The sequence below is a fragment of the Crocodylus porosus genome, unplaced genomic scaffold, assembly GCF_001723895.1.
Source record: "Crocodylus porosus isolate Cpor-Errol unplaced genomic scaffold, CroPor_comp1, whole genome shotgun sequence".
NCBI classification, from domain to species: domain Eukaryota; kingdom Metazoa; phylum Chordata; order Crocodylia; family Crocodylidae; genus Crocodylus; species Crocodylus porosus.
In genome coordinates, this window is record NW_017728915.1 from 25,065,208 (window position 1) to 25,088,542 (window position 23,335).

General features: G+C 40.5%; 1 protein-coding gene across 6 annotated transcripts in view; it reads left to right on the plus strand.

Moving 5' to 3' along the window:
* Positions 1–23,335, plus strand: part of KCTD15 (potassium channel tetramerization domain containing 15) — a 52,179-nt gene that overhangs the window by 2,181 nt on the left and 26,663 nt on the right. Inside the window, exons 1-2 of one of the 6 annotated variants that reach the window (XM_019535858.1) lie at positions 15–353; positions 4,677–4,852. In XM_019535858.1, coding sequence (XP_019391403.1) covers positions 333–353; positions 4,677–4,852 — 197 coding nt within the window. In that variant the 5' untranslated portion in view covers positions 15–332. Of the gene's footprint in view, positions 1–14; positions 354–506; positions 3,161–4,676; positions 4,853–16,347; positions 16,577–23,335 lie in introns of those variants that run through there. The other 5 variants (XM_019535859.1, XM_019535857.1, XM_019535861.1 and 2 more) reach the window with 5 other exon arrangements.

A 23,335-nucleotide genomic window follows, 5' to 3' on the forward strand; every position in this document is an offset into this window, starting at 1 on the left:
CCCCCCCCCCAAGCCAGAGCTGCACAAGCTCACCAAAAGTTTCCGAGCGAAGCCCCCTCCTAGCAAGGGGCCCGCGGTGTGTGCGGCAGCGCCAAGGTGTGAGCGTGCGCTTGATCTTTGTAAGCCATTGGCCGAGGGTTTCCAATAACCTGATCGCTTCTTTGTCTCAGGCTGGGCTCCCCAACTCCACACTCGCCTCCAAGTCGCTTGAGAGAGAGAGGCTGGGTGTTATTTGTACGTGTGTACAGAGACAAAGGTAATTGCCACGTCTCTGACATGCTGACCCTCTGGCTGGGCTGAACCCAAGCGCCCTGGAAATAAGAGGCAGTGCCATGAAGCCACGAGAAGGCAAGGTTAAGTTCTTTAGCTGGTTATTCTCCAAAAGGGCTTGAGCTGGGGGGGTCGGGGGCTGAGACCGGGGCTTTTACTCTTAGTGCGATAATAGATCTGCTGTTAAAGAAATCAAGGTCTCTGGGGAGGAAAAGCTTCAACGAGAATCCAATAAAGGAACCAGTCAGGGAACAGATGTTGGTGCTGATCTCATTAAAGACGAGCCAGTGGTCCTGCAGCAGACTGGACTTTGTGCCTTTGATACACGCAGCTAGCTGACTGCATATGGGTGGAAAGATGCCCCCTTTCAACATCTTAGAGAGCTGTTTCATGGCAGGTCCTTAAACCTGCAGTTTTCATTTCATGTCTTAAATGTGCATGAAGGAATTAAACTGCACGAGTGAATAACAGCATTAGTTTCAATTAATTTTTATCCTGGCAACAATAAACTTTAGAAACAAAGCGCTTTTTACATCCTTAATTAGCCCTGCTTCCCATCTGTAGTCTTTTAAGTGTCTGTTCCTTGATTTAACTTTGTCCCTCCTTCAGAGCTGCTTTCTTTTTCATTCTTTCCCTTTTTTTCTTGTTATCCCTTCCAGACTGTTGTTTCTTTTCTGCAACCTTTCACCTCCCCTGTCCCTATCTGTCTGCCTGGCTTTGTGCAGTTTATTTCTACTGTATTTTCCCAACATCAACAGCAGTATTGGTTACCATGGCCCCAAGCTATGTGCAGAGGTGGGAAAGCTTCATCCGCCCAAAAGTTCTTACACTTTTGAAGTCTTTCTTTTAGTAGGATCTGAAATGTATCATCTAGAGTGTGTATTAAATGAACAGTATTCCTAAAGGCTTTAGAGCAAGAAAGGCAACACCCTGGAAAATTCTGCAGTCTTTCAGCATTCTCTGCCCTAGGGTTATAGCCTTGGGCATGGAGCTGAATGGAGCTCTTACAACTGCCTTCTGTTTACCTTTTATGGTTAAAATAACAGCTTAGCAAAGAAGCAACTTCATGGAGAAACGATTCAGTGAAATCATCTCAAGCTGTAGCAGCAGAGCTAGTTTAATCACCCCTAGAGAGCTGAACAACTGTGAACACAATGGGACACAAAATCATTTTGTGTGTAAATGAGCATGGCATTGTGATTATTTCACTTTGCATGGGCAAATAGTTTTTACAAGCAGTACTTATGCAGTTAGCTTAGAAAGGCAGGAAAAGATGAGCTGGCTGGGAAAGATCTTGGTGTGCAATGTTTGAAAAACCAAATATTCAGATAATTTGGGAATCAGGCTCTATTGATTTTGCCTTTAGCAGGCTCCTGTGTTACTTATGAGAACAGGGTTATTGCTTGTGCCACTGGTAGTGATGTTATACCCTCTTGTAGACAGCTGAGGAGTAGGGATTATTTTACATGGTTTAATAAATGAAGTTTGTTAGTGTTTCTGCAATATTTACCCTAAAGGTTTTAATTTCACATCAGTATTAGAAAACACATGCATAAAGGCTTTCACAGGATAAGTACTTTTAGGATTTTAGCTTTGTGCATAAAAGAAATACATTACTTGATGCAGTGAATTTTAGGTCAGTTTACGTGAGAGAAGAAGCTGAAGAAGGCAGTCAGTAAACTTAGGGTTAAGGTAGCTTAAAGAATTTGGAATATTTATATTTAAGATGAATGGAAGTCCTTACCTGACTTATGTAGTGTTTCAGCATTATGCCCTTTTGATTAACAAAAATATGACTGGCTTCCAGAGCTTTCATCAACATTTTGGGTCATTTTTAAAATATTAATCTTCAATAACTAAACAATAAACCCGCATTTTAGTTCATCTGCCCTTTCCCTCTGTACATCCTCAGTAAGTATGAAAATCCATATAAGTTTGAAAACTATTTCAGTTTGCTGGTGATTTTCTATAATTAAGCATTTTTTCAACACACACTTTAGCTGGGAGATGCCAAAAGCAGAGGATTGTTCAAAAGGTCCCTCCAGTGAATAGTATAAATTAAATATCTCTACTGTATGGGTATGGCCTCAGTACGAGTCTCAGACAGTTTGCAGATCAAGGAATTTGCTGGTATACTAACATTAAACAAAATCATAAGATAGCAGCAGTGTTTAAATATGCACAAATGGACTCAGATCACTTGATCTTTAGCTATCTGTGCATATTTTAAAATGTACGTCTGTATTTCCAGACAAACAGTTAAATGTAAGACTTGTTTAAAGAGTACTGCAAGTCCTTTGATTTCATTTAGAAATTGTATCAAGGGGTGTGGGTAAGCCCTAATTAGGCATATTTTTTATGTACATCTACATGAGCTGTATTTCCATATACAGGCAGCTCTGTATCCTGCAAGGTCTGTACCTTTATCATTAGTGATAATAGTTAGGGTCAGAACAAAGGCAAAGTTGACATTTAGAACGTAGCTACTGACCCTTACATTTAAGTGCAGAATGCTCATGAGTTTACAATGCTCTTTGGTAGGGAAAAAAATCTCTGTGTTGGTAGATAGATATAGCATCCACATTTGTAAAGCTAAATGCTAAAAGACTCTGCTGGTTTAGATGTTAAATGGTTTTTAAAAGTTCTTTTATTTGGGTTATATGACACATTTCCTAAGAATGCCTACAACAGGACTTTGTAGGAAGAAACATCTTCAGTTGTTAAAAGGATTCAATCACTTTCCTTGAAGGTGGTGCTATAGTAGAAATGTTAATGCCAATTTCACGTCGACTGACACAGAAGTTCCAGGACAGTGTTGATGTTTTGTTCGGTGTTCAGTGCAGATGTCCATTCTGCATTTGAAGAAAAAAGGATGTGGATTCATAATGGGGTGATGTATTTCTGAACTTTAGCTGTAGAAAATACTTATGAGCTAATCTAGACGAAATGTGGAAGCTAAGATGTTGTGGTGCCTGTATGAAGATGTCCAGATTAATTATGTTTTGAATCCCTCTCCATGTAGGTCAGAAGTAATATATATTTTAAAGACTCTTGTGAATACTGAGTTCATTGGATGATTTGAACAAGTATAGTGTGCAGAATATGTATTGTTAAAAAGTGAGACCAGTTTTGGAATTTTAAGAAACGTGGTCAAGTCAATCTTTGAAAAATGGAAATTCACTTTGTAATACAGTATATAAAGTGCCTATCAGATGTTGGGAAGAGCCTAGATGTTTGGTAGCCTGATTGCAAAACAAAATACCAGGAAAATTAGATTATATTTAAAAATGTCTCTAACTATAATGTTTTACATATGTTGCTCTCCACATAAGGGACAGAAAGAATGGGCATATTCTAAAACTTGCAAAAGCTTGAACAATTTTTCCATGTAACATACGTTCTGTATAATGATTTGTTTAACTTAAATCAGCTGTATGAGATGCATATTAGTACCTAATAAAGAATCGGTCATTATCTTTTTCTTATACTATTAAAGAGATGGTTAGACTGGTTTTTTGCTTTAATAAGTCTATTCCCCATCTCCGGTCTTTTTTACAAAAATAATGTTACTTTAATTTAGGAGAAACAGAAATTCAGCACATGGATTTGTAAATCAGCTACAAGTCTTTGGCTGCAATTTGGTTAATTTCAATTTTTTTCTTGTAATAAACATACACATGATTATTATATATACATGTGTTTGTGCGCGTGTGTTTGTGTGTATGTATATTTCTAATTTCACATGACATTATATAGTAGCCATGAAAGCTTTCTGTCATGAAACACTGGTCATTTTATGTATCTTTCTGCCTTAAGAGCTTCTGGGCATTAATTACCTTCAGTTTGAGAGCTTATTACTTCTTTTTTATATCTAATATTAAGATTTAACCAAAAGTTATCTAGTTATTTCACAATTATTAAAAATAAAACCTAAAATTGTTCTTAGTTTGATGTGAAATTTACTACATGTATAAACTAAATGCCTTAGGTACTGAGGAAGTCACTAATTTAGAGGTGTCTCGTTACTGAGACAAACTTGCAAAAACCCCTGAATCCCAATTCACAAATTGGTTATTCGTTTGTCAGGGGATATTTCACATCTAACACATAAGCCCGCGACCTTTAATTAGAATTTTGCAGTTTGTTTTATGCCCCTTGAGGCTGACACCTTGAAAAAAATTTTTCTTGATTTCTTATTGCTAATAAGCATCTTTCTCTTCCCCTCTGGTACTTTGAAGAAAATGATGCAAATACACTTAATTACAGTGGTGGCAATAATTTGTTAGCTGAATATGTGATCAGGCAGATGCAAAAATGATCTGATTAGATCTGTGATCACACTAGAAAGAAAGGTAACACGCTGCTATATTTAAGAGAAACTGTTCTTTTTTGTCTTCCATTTCCAGGAGGGAAGAAGCATGTCCCGTCTGTCTCTAACACGATCCCCAGTTTCTCCCCTGGCTGCTCAAGGAATTCCTCTCCCAGCTCAACTCACCAAATCCAATGCTCCTGTGCACATCGATGTAGGAGGACACATGTACACCAGCAGCCTGGCTACCTTGACAAAGTATCCAGATTCCAGGTAAGACCTCAGTGTTTTCAGGCTGTGCACCTATTTCTTTTCATTGCATGGAGATACACGTTTATCTGTGGAGAATATTTCAGGTTGAAGTGCGTTTTATTATGTATTCGCAACTTATAAATAATTCAGTTTCCAAATTATACATTAACTTTGCTAGGGTTGTATAAGGAAGAAAAAAACAACTGAAAAATGTATCTATTATTCAGAGAGCCTATTCATTTCCTTTCTCCACATCTTCCGCACCAGACTGACGTGTTTGACGTACCTGTTGATGTGACTGTCCTAGATTATTCACAGGGTTATGGAACGGCTGATCTCTTTTAAAACAAAAAACGTTTTGTGGGGGGAAATTATATTCAGTAAAGCTAAAGGTTATACTTGTCAGCCAGCAAAAGCTTTAAATATGGCTGCAGCTCTCTTGTTTGATAGAGCTCTCAGCTGATGTGTACTCGCTTATTCAACACCAGTGACACGAGTCATTTTCAACAGAATGACCAGCACACTAAAACACATTTCTGTGCAACTGCCTATGACATCAAACATGTGTAATTGTTTCCTGTCCATGCTAATGACATGTCTGATTAGGATTACTGAATCCTGGTCAGGACTTTAAGACAATGGAGCCTGCATGCATATAATATATACACACACAGCTGCTTCCGTCTTGTGTTAAGGCCTAGTTCCTGCAACCTGTTTGGCACCATGGAAGGAATGCAAAGACACATGTGAAAGGTTCATGCCCTACTCTGATAGCCTGAAAAATGCCAGTTATTTAAGGGTTAAAAGCATATTAATCAGAGTGCCCCATGGAGTATACTTGGTATCTATAGATGTGTAATTTAGTTAAAATGATCCCACATGCAAATCAGAATTCAGGTCAATGGATTTTATTGTAAACAAGACCTGTATTTCTACAAAGGAGCAGACTTTTTGGTAGACAGAGTCTGGGTGAATCATTATTGTCAAGGTATTTTTCCCTTTCGAAGAACTAGGGTTTTTTCTCACAGATTTGGCAGTTTCCCAAGCAGTAAATGACATTTATGGAGACACCTTGAAATGGCTCTGATGTCATAAAGCAGATGGCTGTGATTTCATTCCAAGGATAGGTAGTGTATTGAACTGGTCTGTGGAAAAGCAACATTCATTGAAATGCCAATATTTTTAAATTAGGCAAAAACAACATGATTTTCTGGACATCTTCTGTTTCGAGAATTCAGTCTGGTATTTAATTGCCAGGAAGAAATCAATCCAGTGGGGAAAGATTTATAACACAGAAAAACAGACGGATGTTTCATAGTACAAAGAAAATACTGAGAGTATGCAGCAATTGCAGTGGAGTAGCACATCTGTTTGCACATTAAAAAAAATCACTGCTGACACTATTTTAAAAATACGCCTCATATCAGAGTTATTTAATAGAAACTTCAATTGTATAACTTGCAAAAATATAAAGATGCCAAAAATAAATACACAGATTTTGCTTAAGGCATTTTGATTGTAATATAGACCTGTTTCTTCTATCTGTTAAAACAGCAGTGTATCCCTCTTGGCATTTTAATCACAAGAACAGTGTCATTCCTACCTAGATGCTGGTGTACTGTGTGATACTTTATTTTGTGGTGTCTCACATTCATATATATTGAGATACCTGATAAGGCCTGAGCCTGAAAAAAAACCCTTTTATGCAAATAATCCTTGCCTGTTACTTCATTGAATCTACTGATAGGACTGAGAGTTTGCAGAATTGGACCTTTGAATCTGAAAGTTTGAGTAACAGCATACACTTGGTAGCAGCAGTTAAAGAAAAGTTTTGCCGTGTATGTATTGAAGTTTCATTGAAGTATACACTTCATATTTCAAGACAAATTCTGGTTGTTTTGTTTAATTTTGCCATTGGGCTTCTTGCAGTGTTCAATATTTGACTTAGATGGTTACCCAAATCCACACTTAACTCTGCTCTCATTCTCATTGAAATCAGTGGCAAAACTCCCAATGACTTCAGCAGGAACAGGTTTGAGTCCTCAGTCATGCTCTTGAGAGAAATTCACAGAACCGTTGTTTTCACTGATCTGGGGATGTCTCATGAGGACAGAGATTGCTTTTACTGTGGTCATGAATGAGAGGGGGTTTCTGGTCTTCAGGTGATGAGGAGAAAAGGAGATGTATTTTTGAGTGAGGCAGCTAATAATAATGCAGAAGCAGTGTAAACCCATGCTGCAGTAATGATGTACCTGGCTACACTTGGAGATACGACTATATTTGCCTTCACACAGACCTTACTGGGTTACTCAGACAGGTTAAACTCTTTAGTTTGGTCATCACCATTTCAAGTCTCTAAATTAAACAAATTTATAGGCCTGGTTCAGCAAAGCATGTGAGTATGTGTTTAGGTCCTTTGCTGAAAAGGCCTGATCTTCATATGCTTAAAATTAAGCACCTACTTAAATACTTTGGTCAATGTGGGGTACAGTTCTAGAAAATAAAGCTTTGGTACACTTAAAATGAAAGCGTGGAGGATAATTTGCTTGTTTACTGCATTCCATTCTTCGTTTGCTTTTGAATGCTTTGAAATCCTAGATATACTTTTAGCTAGTCATTTGTACTTACATGCATACATGGACATTGTGTGTGTATTTACATTTATGCATATCCCATACTTACGGGAAATAAAAAAAAACATTAAATCACCTTTATGCTTTAATTGACTTATAATAGGCCCAGTTCCCTCTGGTCCTGAATACACTCGGTTGGGTCCCACAGAAGTTAAGGATTCTCAGTATCTTAAAAGATCAGGTCTAATAGAAGCCAATATAGATATGACAAGTTCCTGCCTATACCTGCTTTCCAGTCACCCCTATGCTGTGATATTAATCACGCCTAACAGGAGGCAGTGCCATATATTTCTTATTGTAATTTGTTAGGATTGACCGTGCTCAACCCACTCATGGCTTGGTTTTGCTCTGCCATTCATTCATTCTACAGTCAGCTCTAATTTATGAAAATAAAGAGTTTGACTCTACAACCTTGACTCATGAGAAATCATTGATTTGAATTCAGTGGGCCAAATTCTGCACTTAGTTTCCCAGTGTAATTTCAGAAGTGACTTTGGTGAAATCATTGATGTTACTGTCATCAGGATAACTGGTAAGAAGAGAATTTGGCCCTCTGAGTAAATCTGGTCCTAAAACATGGTAGTCCTGTTTCCATTCGTTAAATTTCATAGACTCTGTGATGGTGCATGTCCTTCAAGGGAACTCAGTTGTCTATGTGACAGAAGTATAAAGCTCTCTCCTGTGAGAGGCACATTAATGCTGTGCCTTGATGATCTGTGCAGGTTGTCTGGTTTGAAAAAGAAAACAGTGAAGCAGCATGTGGCTGAGAAGATAAACAGATGCTTTCAAACATACTTTTAAAATCTGCAGTTTTTTACCTTAATCATGATTAGAGTATGATACATTTTTCATCTGATAGAAACAGCAGGTTAAAAAAACCAAGTTGGCCTTTCAAAGGTTGAAAGGCAATGAGGTAAAACAGCCCTCTGAAAAATAAGGAATGGACAACAAATGTAATCAACACACCCATGACAATTAAGGATAAAATTATCTCAGCACTGCCATTATTGACCTTTGTTTTAATGGAGAATTGCATTTTGGGGGCTTGATCTTCTTTTTCTTGTCTACTAAAACTCCCTTGAAAAGTTAGTAAGTGCCTTGGATGAGCAAGAATATTGATATTCTGCTTTAGCTGGGTTTGTGCATTGAGTGCTCCATTTTTTTTTTCATTCATTTATTTTTAATAAACTCTGAAAACAAAGCTTTAATCTGGTAGATTTGTGTTAGAGGCCTATAAAAGAAACGGCTGTTGATTTCAGACACCTTTGTGCACACCCACAGCCAGTGTCTCACTTTTAAAATAAACAGCCAAGTTATTCATATTTGAGCGCTCACCCCTCCAGAAATTTCATTCGTGTTTTCACCATATTGACACTAAAACTATCGTATTACACACTGATGCAGATTTACATGACAGATGTGTAAGCTGTGAAGGATCTATGATATCTGTAAAATGAATTGAAAATTATACCTATTTATTCAATATGATGGGGTAGTTCTCTTCTTAAAAATCTCTTATTGGGCAAGCATGTAGATAGCAACAAGCTACCAAAGCTTCTGGTCCTACCCCAATGAATTCAGTAACAAACCTCTCACTGGAGCAGAGTCAGGTCCCAAATCCATATCTTCCAGAGCTAGTCAGAATCTTTCAAAATGTCCTTGAATGTTTTGATCAGAAAACGATCAGAAAAAAGAGAACAACTTTTCTCAAAATGTTTGTCTGATTTTTTCCCACCATATCTAGTATTTGACTCAGAAAGTGCTCACTCTTCATGCTAGGTATCCTGCTATGTTGGGTAGATACATTGACAAGAAACATTGTTGGCTAATATATACCTGTGTCATCTTCAGCTCTGGGCTACTGTATTGTCCTTTTATTTAAGAATTGTAATAACCCTGGATGAATAAAAGGAAGCAAACATGAGACGATTGAGATTTTGAATGAATGTAGTTTATGTACCCATGTTCCTGGGATCAGAGAGAGGTCCTCTGTTCTTGGCTAAAGCCCTCTGTACCGCTTTGCCCTGTAACAGTTGTAGCACAGTCCCACTGCAGCTCTCCCAGCAAGTCACTCCCCATGTTGCTCTGTTTGGGTCCTGCCACTTTGTGACTGCCTGCTCTTTTGCTTCCTATAATGTGAGTCGCATATAACCATTGCCTTTTCTGGGGTGTTTCTGGAACACTTTTTGACCAAGGGTCTCTGTCTATTGCTTTGTGCAGCTGAGTAGTCCAGATGCGCTACCCTCAACAGCATAAGTACACCCCTTCTGAGATCTCCAGCTATGTGGGCATTCTGGGGTTATATCTACGTGTACTTCGGATGGAAACAAACAGATGCAGATGATATATGTGTTCCAAAATGATTGGGTTTTTACTCTAGTTGGCACAAAAAATATGAAGCTGTAGACAAAATAACTCCATGAATCTTTCTGCCTCAGTTTCCTCATCACTCTAGAGCATCCCTTGGGCTTAGGCTCAAGGATCCATAAGTGGTCTATGCCCCCTTCCTGTACAGGGCTTCTCTGAATCCCTGACTCCCCCTCTTTCCTGTGCAACCATTTTCCTTCTTCCTTTCCTAGTCCTGCAGTTAAACTGGCTTTGACACCACAGTGTGCCCTCTTCTGTCTCACTAAAGCTTTCTATGTCTCTGTGAATCCATCTCAACTCCCCATAAGTCCATGAGGGTCTTAATCCCCGATCTCTTTTTGGTTTTGTTTCCCCGACTCCAAACCTTCTCCATGCAGACAAACTTGGCTGGAATGATTTCCCTATGCTTCAGTCAGTACCATAATGTGTTCCCACTTGAATACGATCCATCACAATTACAGGATTACACGATTCTGGAAAAGCCATTGTCCAGAATATGGCTGATGATTCCACATGCACAAAGCCCCCAATTGATATAGCAGTTTCATAAGATGGACCAGAATTTTAAGATGTGCATAAAGAAATTTCCCAGATAATCACAATCACATGAGCTAAGGAGAGTGTTCACGTTCAGCTTTGAAAGTCTTGGTTTTCCCAGTCAGGACTCCTTGGGTATGATTTGAGGTATATTCTTTCAGCGATATTCATGCTTGAGAACTCAGCTAAGTACAAACAGGCAAAAAGCCTGAGGCTGAATTGATTCAGTCTCTGCTGGTTTGTCTAAGTTGCAAAGCTTGAACCAATAAGCAAATGAACAAACATTCACTTTTGATCCAGGAAATGCAGCCACATGCTTGCAGTGGCTCAAGCCAGAAGCCAGGTGGTGCTGGAGCATGGCTAGCCAGCATGGACTGTGTGTTTCCTCTTCCTGCTGCCCGCAAGACCTCTCAGATTTGCTCCAGACTCATAGAAGCAGGACTCTGCAGGGTTGCTCATCACTTCCTCTTCCTGCTTGCAGGTGCCTCTGGGATTTGTAGTCCACAGTAGCAGCCAGAGCTAAGCAAGCAGGGCAGGTCTGTACTCAGGGGAAGGGAAATTTAACTCCCCCCCCAGCCCCAGCCTCCAGCAGGGGTTTGCTGGGACGACAGTGAGACAGTCCTCACTGTTCCTACTAAGGAGTGGAGGGGGGCAGCCCTGCTCTCTGGAGCAGACAACACAGTCCAGCCCAGCTCAGGGCTGCAAAATACTGGGGGACGCTGATTAAACTTGAACCAGGAAGGGGTCTGGGACAGAAATTTCATAATCCAGTTTGATATAAATCAGTTAAGTCTGATACTACATTCAACCTTAAATCAGTTTCAGGCATTTTGAAACTGGTGTATGTACACTGAACCTCTGCCCTGTTACAGGTTTAAACCAGTTTCTGATCACTTAAGCCCGTTTATGTGCAACTTTTGTCCCTACCCCTCATGTTTCTGCATATACACAATCAGTGTTGTGCCATTTTTATCAGGATGTATTTGCCAATGTGCTATCGAATGTCTATATTTTTGCTGTCGTATCTGAAACTGAAAATTATGGCCATTTAGAAGATATGGCAGCATATTATACATTGGCATTTAGACTGAAATTCACCCGTCTCACACAAGACTTTGGGCTTAAACAGGGAACTAAGTGTGGTGGGGGTGGAATTTGCCACCCTGCAATCAGGTTGTGGTCATGAAACACAGAACCTTTGAGGCCAGAATCTTTCCTGTTGGTTGGAGTGACATCTGCTACCCCATTGCACCACCTCTGCAGTCATTCTGGGCTGTTGGGACCTCACAGTTGTAGATACAGATTTAATGTTTGCCTGATTATCCACAGCCCTCTCCATTTCTGCCTGCAGTGGCATGGGTGGAGTATGTTCTTCCTTAGCACTTGGTTTTCATCCCATTAGGCAGTTCAAATGGAATAAGGATGTCAGGCCACTGCACACTTCACTCTTTTCCCATCAGAGCCAATGGTAAATCTTTCTGATGTCACTGGAACAGAACTGGGCTCACACTTTAGGGATTTATACCGTAGTATGCTATCCAAAATGCAAAGATTTTTTGAGTCTTCAGGCACAAAAGGATCATTATATTAAATATACATTTTGAACTTAAAACTCATGAACTTTAAGGCAAAAACCTAAAGAGGAGTCACTTTTTTTCCCCTCAGAGGTGTATGGAAGACTCAAGACTATGGCATAAACATTACACACGTATAATTTAGACCACGTTTCGTGATTCATGATTTTGTCAGAGAGGCAAATCTTCTTGTGGGTCACGTACTTGGAATTTGGCTGTTTAAACCAAATAGGCCTGTGTTACAGATGAGAGCAATTAAAAGTGTACAAATAGTTTTCGACAATTTAATGACTGTGCACAGTCTTGTGTTGTATTAACACTAGAACTTTCATTGACTTGAAAAGTAACTTGCTGTTTCATATCATTCACAGACCATTTAGGGCCAAATAGTGTGGTTCTTACTTTGTTGTGGCTCGGGCAAAAGTCCCATTGGTTTCCAAGGGAATGCTGGGTGACAGTGTTGTGTAAAACCACCATTATTTAGGATCAAGTGGTGCTTCTCTGCCTCCTCAAAATGTCTGTATAAAAGCCTACAACCCCCGATACAGCGAGAAAGAGTTGGAGATAAGGAAGAGGGATTATCACTCCCAACCTGACGTTTCTTGACATGAAGTGGCTGCATAAAGCATCAGCTCTGTCGCTGATGATGACGTCCAGAGCAGGGTGAGAGGAAGGGAAGGATACCTAGGACTAAAAGTGGGGACACCTGAATTCTATTGCCAGGATTTTGGAATAAGTAGTTTATCTTAAAACCCACTCTCACCATTTGTAAAAAGGGATGTTCCTGTTTCACAGGTGTGTTTACTGCACTGTACAGTGCCATGTAATCCTCCTGTGAATAGTGTAAAGTATCATTCATCCTTAATCCACTAGCATCCAAGGCCCCACGCTTTGCAGTTGATGGGGCAGTTTGGCACAAGGTGGATACAGTAACCATTCCCTCGCTTCACTTCAAAGCTTACCTCTCGTGCCGCTCCAGGAGGAAATGCATTGATTAGCATTCTGCTGAGCGTACGCACAGGAAGCTGCTGTGTGACCTCCCCGTAGTGCGGGGAACGTGACTCGGTCTCTCTGAAGAGAAAAGAATGACAATAGCAGGATTACAGCTTGGAGTAATCATTTTATACAGCCTGTTGCTTTCTTGCATGACAGGGTAAAATCCTTGTTCTGAACATAGTATGAGTAGCTGGATGGGGCACTAGGAGCTGCACAGGGTAAGGGATCTTCATTTGTTGCCCCAGGAAGCTAAGCTGCAGGTGCAGCTGCAGCCATAAGGCCACGTCAGGCCCTCTGGTCCCCTAAAGCCTCACTTCTGAGACACAGGGACAACAGGAGGGCCTGTACCTGCCCACCTGTGCTCTGCCTCCTGTCTATTAAAATGCAGGGAGTGACTCTGGAGCTGAGCTCTGTGCTGGCCCCACAAGTCCTGCCTGTCCTTGCACAACACAGCTGTTGCTAGTGGACTTTACCCAGCCTTTGAGGTGGGGGCAGACTTCACTCTAAGGTCGCGCACCTCCTATCTTAACTGGACGCTGGCCGTAGGGTTCTCATCGTGAATGAATTACTTGTGTGATGTTTACCTAGAAATTGAAAGGAATTTGCAAGGAAAAGTTGCATACCTCATCTGTGCTTGCTGTTTTCCTTATAAGTAATACTTATCCACATGCATGTAGGTACAGCCTTGATTGTTTGAAATTCTTTGGCAGGAATGAATGTTGCATTACTTGTGGGTTGGGGGTGAAACAAGTGAAGAAGGGGGAGGAAACAGACGTTAAGCTCAAGCTTATCAGATTCCTGAAAATGTAAGTGGGTCTACATTGCTACGTACAACAGGGGATGCCTCGAAAATAGGATTAGAGACACAGACTGTGTTTCCTTGGTCAGCTTAGACAATCTGTTGGGGAGAACAGCAAGAGTTTCTTTTGATTATGGAAGGGTCTAGTCTCCTCTCACTGAAAGCACCATCCTTATGACTGACATAACCAACAGTCAAGTCAGCTTTTCACATAGCGTTGGGGGTGGAAGGTAAGGGGGTAATAATTTTGGTAAGGAAGAGTGGTGAGCAGGATTTCCAGGCTGTTGTAGCTTGCCCTGTCTTCATTTTCCAGCTGCTCCACCTTTCATTTTTCCATTCATTGGCAACATTATTGTTTCTGAGCACAAAGCAAATGGCTCTTTCCATTGACCTCTTTAATAATTCTCTTGCAATGCTGCCTGATACGGGTGAGAATGCAGACAGGGTCTAGGTTTTGTAGAGGGCTCTGCAGAGCTTCAGGAGGCTTCAACAACCATAGAGGGGCCTGACACTTTTCAGTTCAGAGCATCACCCAGATTTTCTGCAGTTTCTTGAGTTGTAAAACACTTGTTAGTTTTACAATTTCTTCATTATTCATTTCTCCATTTCATTCTGCTCCCTTCTAACCCTCACCCAACCGTGGCACCACCAGCATAGACTAAATATGCCGCAGTTTTCAGAGCATTAAAATGGAGCATTAAAAGCATCAGCATGAGCAGAATATTTTGAGAAACTTCTCCCACAGGATGTTATGGAAGTAACCTGATTCTGACTCTTATGTGCTAGCAGAGCCGGTTTTCATGTTGATGAACACGGTGTAAAGTATTCTGTGTGTGTTCTCTGTTGCAGTTACAGCAGGCTTTACGCTCAAAACAAAGGGGATTCTCTTTTATTGATTTTTTTTTTCTTTTAATGCTGTGCATCCAAAGCTTCATCACCACATAGAGGAATTATGTAAAGATGAAGATACAGTGTCTTTCCATTGGAAATAATGTCCTGAGGTAACAGTTAACCACTGTAAAAATGCAGTAGAAGTGGTGTTACCTCCTGGTACTTGACCTTTGAATTTCACTGTTGTTTATCTAGTACAAGTCAAATTTTGATTTCTGTAAGCCCTATCATGAAACACAGGCATGGTATGAAATGGTCTGTTCAGGAGACTATTTCATGAACTCCTTCGAATGCTTATGAACCGCTTCTCCAGGTTGTGTAGGTGATGGGTATCTGTTTGCATGAACATGTTACAAATGAATTTCTCCAGGCTTAATTCTGTTAATGTCCCACTGGTGGTTATTGTAGGTAGGTGCATGTGTGTGGGGCTATGTATTAAGGACTTACATGCTTGTGTTGACCTATGATATCTAAGATTTTAAAAGATATTGGTCCATATGAATTTCCTGTGTAATCCCACTGAAGTAAATGGAGGTGAATCTGAGACAAATGTGGTCCTTTATCTGAGGTCAGCAAGGGTTTTACCACAGTCTTTAACAAGTCCAGTAGTTATTGAATTCTCTGTAATGGTTCTTCCTGGAAAATACGTTGGACCAAACGGATCCCGTAGGTAACCCTGTTGACCTCACTGGAGTTCTACGGGGGATGAACACGCGTGGCATGAAAGTAACAGACACCAGATGCCATTGGAGATTACAGGTGCTCCAAGGAAGTGATTACACGTGCGACTAAAAGACAAGTGAAGCGCTAGAGTCATGTTTTGATGGTAATATGTGTTTTGCCTTCTGTAGCTGAGGAACTAATTCTTTTGTTCCACGGACTTCACAGCCACGTGATTCCCTTGGTTTCATTGGAGTTTCCCCAAAGTTATAAGTGAAATCAGAACCAGTGTGTTCCGGGGCTAATGAAGACTTTAAGAGAAAAATGTATATATTTAAATAGAATAAATACATAGCAAGGCAAGGTATCAGATTTAAATAATAAAAGACTAAAGATTACTGAACAGGGAGTCAGCAAATACAGTTAAAGCTACTTTTTACTTTTATCCACATTTATTTTCTTGATTTGGCCAAATATCCCTACTATATGAATTTAATATTAAATTGATTACAGTGTAGATATCCTTATCGAGTGCTGTACTTTACATTGTCATTAAATAATGACTTCACATATCCTTATCTTCACTTAGATACATAAGTATTATTAAACCTCATTCATCCCTAGCATAACTCCATTTATGAATAGGCTTATGGCAGGAGCAAACATAGCCCGTGATCTCAATTTTACAAATGGGAGACACTGCAGGGCTGGGATTAGAACTCAGGAGCTCCTAAATCCCGGCCTGGCTCAGTCTACTGGGTTGCAGTGATGTATGTATATATCTTTTTTTTATATTATAAAATCAGGGTTCTCACCCTGCTTGATTTGTTCTTGTTTGAAATTTGCTCAAGCAGGATGGTCATTAGCTTAGCATGAATGCACCCCTTGCTCTGAACTCATACAGTCAGTGAGACAACTGCCTGCTTATCAGAGCAGGCGCACCAGGACAAACAGGCAAAGCAGAGGTATTGCAGTGTTCACATGTGCTACGATGATTTCACTCGACTGTAGTATGCTGTGCGTTCAAAGGCTAAAATTGCTGCTTTTTTATCTGCTGAGGACCACATAAAGCAGTACCTGAAAGGAATCCTGCATGTGGATGGTGGCAAGCTACTATGCAGCATTTGCAACGTTATTCTTGATCATACTCAGAAAGAATCAGTTGGCAAGCACTGGAAACTGAAATGTGCAACGTAAAGCTGAAACGATGAAGGAATCACAGTCCAAAGGGCAGGCTCCTGTTACGTCTGTGTTTTAATGGAGTGCAGATGCTACACAGTGCTGGCAGGTAATGCGTTTAGAACTAGTAGAAACTTTTGCAGCAGCAAATCTTTCTTTTGAGAAAGCAGACAATGTGTAACTCAGGGACTCTAATCTCTGGTGTCATACTGTTCTTCAGGGGTTTATGCCTTTCTTTTGCTGAGTTGGGCCAGCGCTGTCCGCGCCCAAGTTTGCAGCTTTGCAGTTTGGAGAAGGTGAAGGATGTTGTAGGAGACACTCTGTGCTCAGATAAACCCCATATAAGCTCCTTGGGATGCATTCACGTCTAATGTGAATGTGGCTCCACTGTTTATGGTGGTATTACACCAAAGGTGAATTTGGCCTTATGACTTCAGTGAAGTTGCATGGGCAGAATTAAGGTGCTAGTATTTATGCTGTTATTGAATACTGGAAAGTTTTCATGGCAGGGCTTTAGAGTAAAAGTCAAATATAAATTTGTAAAATAAAACATAAAAACATAAAAAGAAAAATAGAGACCTAGACAAACACATTTCCTTGGGGTTTTCTAATATTTTAATTAAATTTAATTTTTGGGTCTAAGTATTCACTTACGGGCCTATTTCTGTTCCCAGTTATCTCAGTGGAAGTTTTGCTGTTGACTTCAGTGAGACCAGAATCAAACTCGTGGGCATATTGAGAACGAATGTCTCTCAGTCGAACTGAAATGGACAAGTAGCTGGAGAAGTCTTTATCAGTAATCCCACTGAGACTACCAGTTCAGGGTTTACTTACTGAATAGATTTCTAGTTTCACCACACTGCAGAGTGGAATCTAGGACATTTTTAGGTAGCAAGCATAGTGGGGTCTTCCTCCTTTAGGGACAGTTTTCTCCACGCCATGCTGTCAACAGGTCATAGGAGAAGGTCTTTCTTTTTTTTCCGGAAGGCAGCGTCAGCATGCCTTGCTGCTGCTAGCAGGTGCGTCCTTACAGTGAGCCTGCCATCTCCTTTACCCCCGTTCCACTTTGCTGCAGATCCCCTGGAAATGCCATTCAGGTTTGCATTTGCCCCTGCAATCTGCTCACCTCCTAACACAGTTAGCATATGGGCATTCCTAGTCTGTGTGAAAAGAAGCATCTTGTTGTCTGAATTTCCCTTTCCACATTATTTTGTTACAAATCATTCCTGACACATTTAGTTTCTTTAGTGAGCCACTGAGAAAATACTTCAACTTAACCAAATGTGAAAATAAAAAGGGCCATTATTCATTTACCAGCTTAAGTGTGATAGAGAAATGTGGCTAGGTGAGACCAGTCTCAGTGTTCAGATCACTTGTAAGTAGAGAAGGGTGGCCGGTCCCAGTCTCCAGCCTGCCTGGAAGAGGTGGGTGCAGCTCTTATGGAAGTCTTCAGACAAAAGTGGGAATGTTAATAACAGTGGGTGCATCTATGCAAGGCGTTTACTGCAGTTGATTAATTGGCTCCGCAGGAAATGTCTTGGTGTCTACATGTGCAGGGCTATGAGGCTGGAGTAATAAACTCTGCAACAGGGTAGTACTTATAAATATAAGTACTATTCTGTTGCAGAGTTTTTTACTCAGCAACACCACATGGGGGTGCTGATGCAGCTGTCTGGGGCAGGAGGGTGCTTTGGTGCAGGGCCTGCCTGCCAGCTAGCCCTGCACTGGAGAACCCTCATTCCCCAGACAGCATCTCTGCAGCACGTTGTGCTAGGTCAGAGCAGCCCTGGGCTGGCAGGCTGAGCCCCCTTCCCTGCGCCAGCTGGGGCAGCTCAACATGCTGTGGTCTGGGACGCACATGGAAATGCAGTGCTTGGGAGCAATAAAATGGTGCAGTAAGCGCCAGAGGTTTTTGTGTCACATTAATATGCACGTGTAGGCATGCCCAGTATGAGTTGCACCTTGGAAATTCAGTAGTGCAACTTGCATTGATTTTTGTGGTCAGGGACTGTGCAAAATTAGTATGACTTTTGTGGTAAGTCAACAGAAAGAAAAAAAGCAAAAAAACAGAAGAGTGGAAAATTAAACTTGTTTTTTCCTATTTGACATAGGCATGCTCCTAAAATATTACCAGGACACTGCATCTTGCACTGTTTGCACACCCACTGAATGTGAGTTGTACTGCTCTGCTCTTTAGGCAGTGTGATAGCCAGTAGGCCAGAGCTGCTTTCAAAGCCAGAGGGTAGTCATCATCTTCTTGTATCCTTCTCATAAACTAGACATTCTTCCAGAATTGTGCACAAGTGATGGCTCTTTCCAGTGCTGCAGCAAGGTCCTCTTTCATACAGGTCTGAGTCAGCAAATGAGCAGGTTCTCTGTAGTCTGCCCTTCTCTGAACTCACATATATTCATGTCATTGGAATAGCCCCATTTGAATCATGTTTGTTTTTGATCTCCCAGTTCACGTGCGCAGGCAATTCAGGCATTGCCATGTTGGCCAGTCTAGATCTGCCCCTCTGGGAAGGTCCTCCTAGGGGTCAAGGTCCATTTCAGAGTACCGGATTGTGTATAAGCTTCCTTTCCACAACCTCAGTCGCATCCTGTCAGCTGTCATGTCCAAGGCACAACACTGATCACAAAACTCTTTCCCGATTCAGAAGGTGATTCCTGCTTATGTTGGTAGGAATTGCATTTGTAGGGCTGAGGCAGATACAGGTGCTGTGAGTACAGCTGTGTTCAGATCCCACCAAATTTGGCCTCAGATGGTTTTGAGGAGCTACCAGCTTCCTCTGAGAGCTTGTGCTCTGCTGCTCTGAAAAACCAGTTTAAGAGAAAATTGTTAATCTTACCTATCTGTGCTCATGGAAGACACTAAGCTCTTGCAGCCCCTGCCTCCCACCTGAAGGGAGCACATGGGGAGAACATTTAATGAGCACATTTACATATTAAATAAAGAGCCCTGTATAGGCCTGGAGATTCCCACCCCACTCCTGCCATGTGGCAACATCCCAGCAGTTTCACAGCACCTGGCCTTGGCGTCCCTCTACACCTGAAGGGGGTGGGGAAGGACAGGGCTTGCACCATCAGAACTGGACAAGTTACAGATAGAGTTTTCAAAGCCAAGGGGAGGCATTTAGACACACAGGGTGAACTCTTGGCCCCATGGAAGTCTATAAGCGTTTTACCCTTGTCTTAAATGAGCCAGGATTCTACCAATGGCGTCCATTAACATTAATGCAAACTACTACCTTAGTGGAAATGATACCCAAATCTGTGTCCACCTGTCTCCAGCTGATTTTGTATAATAAGAAAAAAGAAAGAGAACCCACATTTGACAACACTACAAATACATCTTTGTTTTTTTTCAGTGCCCTCAAAGGAGAAGGGGGGGGAAGTTACTTAAAGCAATAGCAATAACAGGCTCGTAAAGGCAAGAATACTTTGAGCAGTGTATCTTCAAATGTACTAACAGCCAGATTCTGGCAAGGGCATAATGCCTTCGTCTCCTACAGAATGTATATTGAGATGCAATTTCTGCAGGATTAGGTCTTTGGGGAAATTAGGGACCATGGCAATGCTAGTATTTGAACGTGTGTTAATAAAAAGCATTTTCACACCAGCACTACTTTGTAAAACAAAAATTTAGAAAAAAGTCTCTATTAACAAAACAAAATGCAGAAGACCAAGGACTCTTCTAGTGGTCACAGTGGAGCAGTGGTAATGATGACATTACAAAATAAGATATTTTTAACAGGTATGAGTGAGTCTTCATTAAATTTTTATATTTTACTAACCTATTTGTACAAAAGTCCTAGGTGTCAACAACAAAGACCCAAAAAGAAAAAAAAACTATGAGAGCTTTATATTGGAGAAAACAATTTTGTTGGAAATAACAGTTAGTTGAATGCATGCGGATGCAAAAATCTAATTTAAAAGGATGTGCCTGCCCTATGACTTGTTAAAACAATTCCTGTGGAACTGGCTAGACATCAGTACCTTTTTTCATTGTAAGCATAGTATTTTATTCCTCTGTGTATAGCATTCAGAGTTTCAAGTGTTTGTGCTTCATGCTACTATGGGGTACTGCCAACCGAAAGTGTATGGGAGGGTCAGATTCTGGCAGCCTTACTCTTGCTGAATGGTGTTTTCCTCTGCAGAAGCCCCACTTGAAAGTAGCAGGACTACTCTCACGGAAAGTTACTAATAACCAGAAGCAAGAATAGAAACACCAGCTCCTCAGCTGATTGCTGGAATAAGTCTTAGATTGCTCCAGGTGCTTAAGTGTATAGAAGAGGCTCCTGAAATGCTTTGACCACCCTGAATGGCTGACAAGTAAATTAAATAAATTGATTTTGTCCATGTCACACAGATCTTTATGATTGGCATGTTTGTGCCAGTGACTTAATAGTCCTGAAAACTGAGCTACCATTCCATCCTCCAGGTTGATCTTTCCAAGCCAAGGCTGAAATATATGGTGGAAGTGGATTGTCAGAAAACTTGTGCTCTTATGGCCAGAAATTATAATGTATTTGTGCCTTAAGGAAGGGACTGTCATCTGCAGAGTTCTTGTGGATTTATTAAATAAGAAATAGATTCGTATAAAAATAAAACAATCATCAGCCTAGTTTGGAATAAGTAAATAGATCATTTTCCTGAGTTACCTATTATAGTCTAACTTATGAGTTTTTGACTGGTGTCAGATATTTGGGAGGAAAGGGTGATTGCACATTAATTAAACTATTAAATTTACCGCACATGGCCTGTTTATTTAAGTAGCAAAGAAAAACTGGAAAGTAGTTTATTTCCTCTTTCCCTACTATGAAAGATTGGAAAAATTAGTGGAATGATGTTAGTGATAGGCAGATAACTTTTATAGAGATGTGCAACTTCTAGCCTTATTTCAAAGTTTTATTCTCTTTCTTGGTTAGAACAGCAAATGTATTTGATATCTGAAGGCTAAGTGAACATGGCAGAAATATGGAGTGTATACAGAATGGTAGCCTTTCTTTCTGTATGTGCTTCTACTTACTCAGCTGTAAATGTGGTTAGACACTGAAAGGAATAAAAGCATTCATAATACAGCAGTTAACAAACTATCAACTGTTTGTTCAGTGAAATCTTTTTACAGCTGTTAAAATAACACTAATAAGCATACGAAAACTAGTTTAAAAGGGGGAAATAAAATCATTAGACTGATTTAGAGCTGGATGTTGATTCATTTACTCATAAAGTAGTGCCTTTCTCCGTGAGTAGTTTCACTGATTACTACTCATGTGAGTTGGGGCAGCAGCATCAGGACCCTGAGGAACATGTATACTACTGCCCAATTTGCAAACCTCTGAAACATTCAGAGTTCATTCTGGTGGGCCTAATTCAGACCTTGCACTAAAGTTAAGTCAAGAGGAAAACCAGTAGACTTAAATCAGCAGAACCTGGTGGAAATGACATCATAACTGAACCCTGCACTAGCTGTTTTCCCTTCAACCCTGGTCCTCTAGCGATAGCTCCCCTCACTTCCTCTTTCTTCCACTCATTACAAGATGCACTGGAAACCCAGGCAAGTGGAGGCATGTGCTGATGTGTGCAGGTCTTGGTGTGTGCATTAGCTGAATTTTCAGAAAATATCCCTGTACCTGGAAACAGCATTGGCACTTTCAATGTTAAGTGTTAATGTTGATGCAGATTATATTTTCATTCTTTACAAATAAACTGTTTTTATGAATTATTTTTTTAATGATGTTCATTAAACAGAACACAAATTACCCCATTCTTAGAACCAGTCAAAGCTGAATCCAAAAAGACACTGAAGGTCTTCAACCATAATTTCCAGCACCTCCAAAATATCAGATTCTGAACTCTTCAGTGGGCACATTTGATAAAACCTGTTCTCAGACTGTTGTTTTGGCAGGTTTTTATCCACTTGATTTATTAGCTGACTAAAATAACATCTACATTTTCTGTCATCCCCCTCTTCCCCACTCCCCTCCAAAAAATCTGTTGTGTGGTTAATTTTTTTACTTTTTCATGGTAGTATTATAATATTCTGCTGGAACTTTAAGAATCATTTTGCATGGTGGATGGTAACGGTCCCTTTGGATTATTGACTTTTAAAAATACATGTTGATACTATATATACCAGCTCAAATCTATTGCAAAAATAGATATTCTTGCCTGAACGGCCAAATATAAAGTATTAAATCTAGGTAATAGTAATAGATCCAGTAGTTCCTCCAGGTGCTTAATAGTTAATGAGTGTAATATCCTTCAAAAGCACTGCAAAGTGAGCATATGGCTCAAAAAACTCCTATGGCATTCCAGCATCAAAGTTAAAAGGCAGGAACACAAGGTTATAGAAATTAGAGATGGATAAACCTATTACCTTGTAGGTTATCTTGTCTATCCTTCTGCCAGGGCAGGACTGTATTCCACGGCTTGTCCTTTGCTTTGTTCAAGTCAGTTGTTCAATAATGAAAGATGAACATTTTGGGGTTACAGTTTTTTAAAGCCTCTGGCTTGTTCCCACAGAGCAAATTCTGTATTTACACGCCTGTATTTTATCATTTACTTCCATAGTTTTTTATGGGTAGGATTTTGAAAAGTGCCTAAGTGACAGTGGCACACAAAGGTCATTAATATGAAGTTGATGATGAGACCACAATGTAAAGAAGGGTTAGTGGGCCCAAATGACTTTACCATATAGGCCCACAGGAGAAGGGAGAGACAGGGCCATCCCTGGGGGGGTGCAAATTGGGGTGACCGCCCCCGGCCCTGGACTTTTGGGAGCCCTGTGGAGCCAGGAAGAGTGGCTGTGGCCCCTCCTGCAGGACCTGCCTAGTACTGGTGAGTCCGCACTGCCACCGGCTTCGCA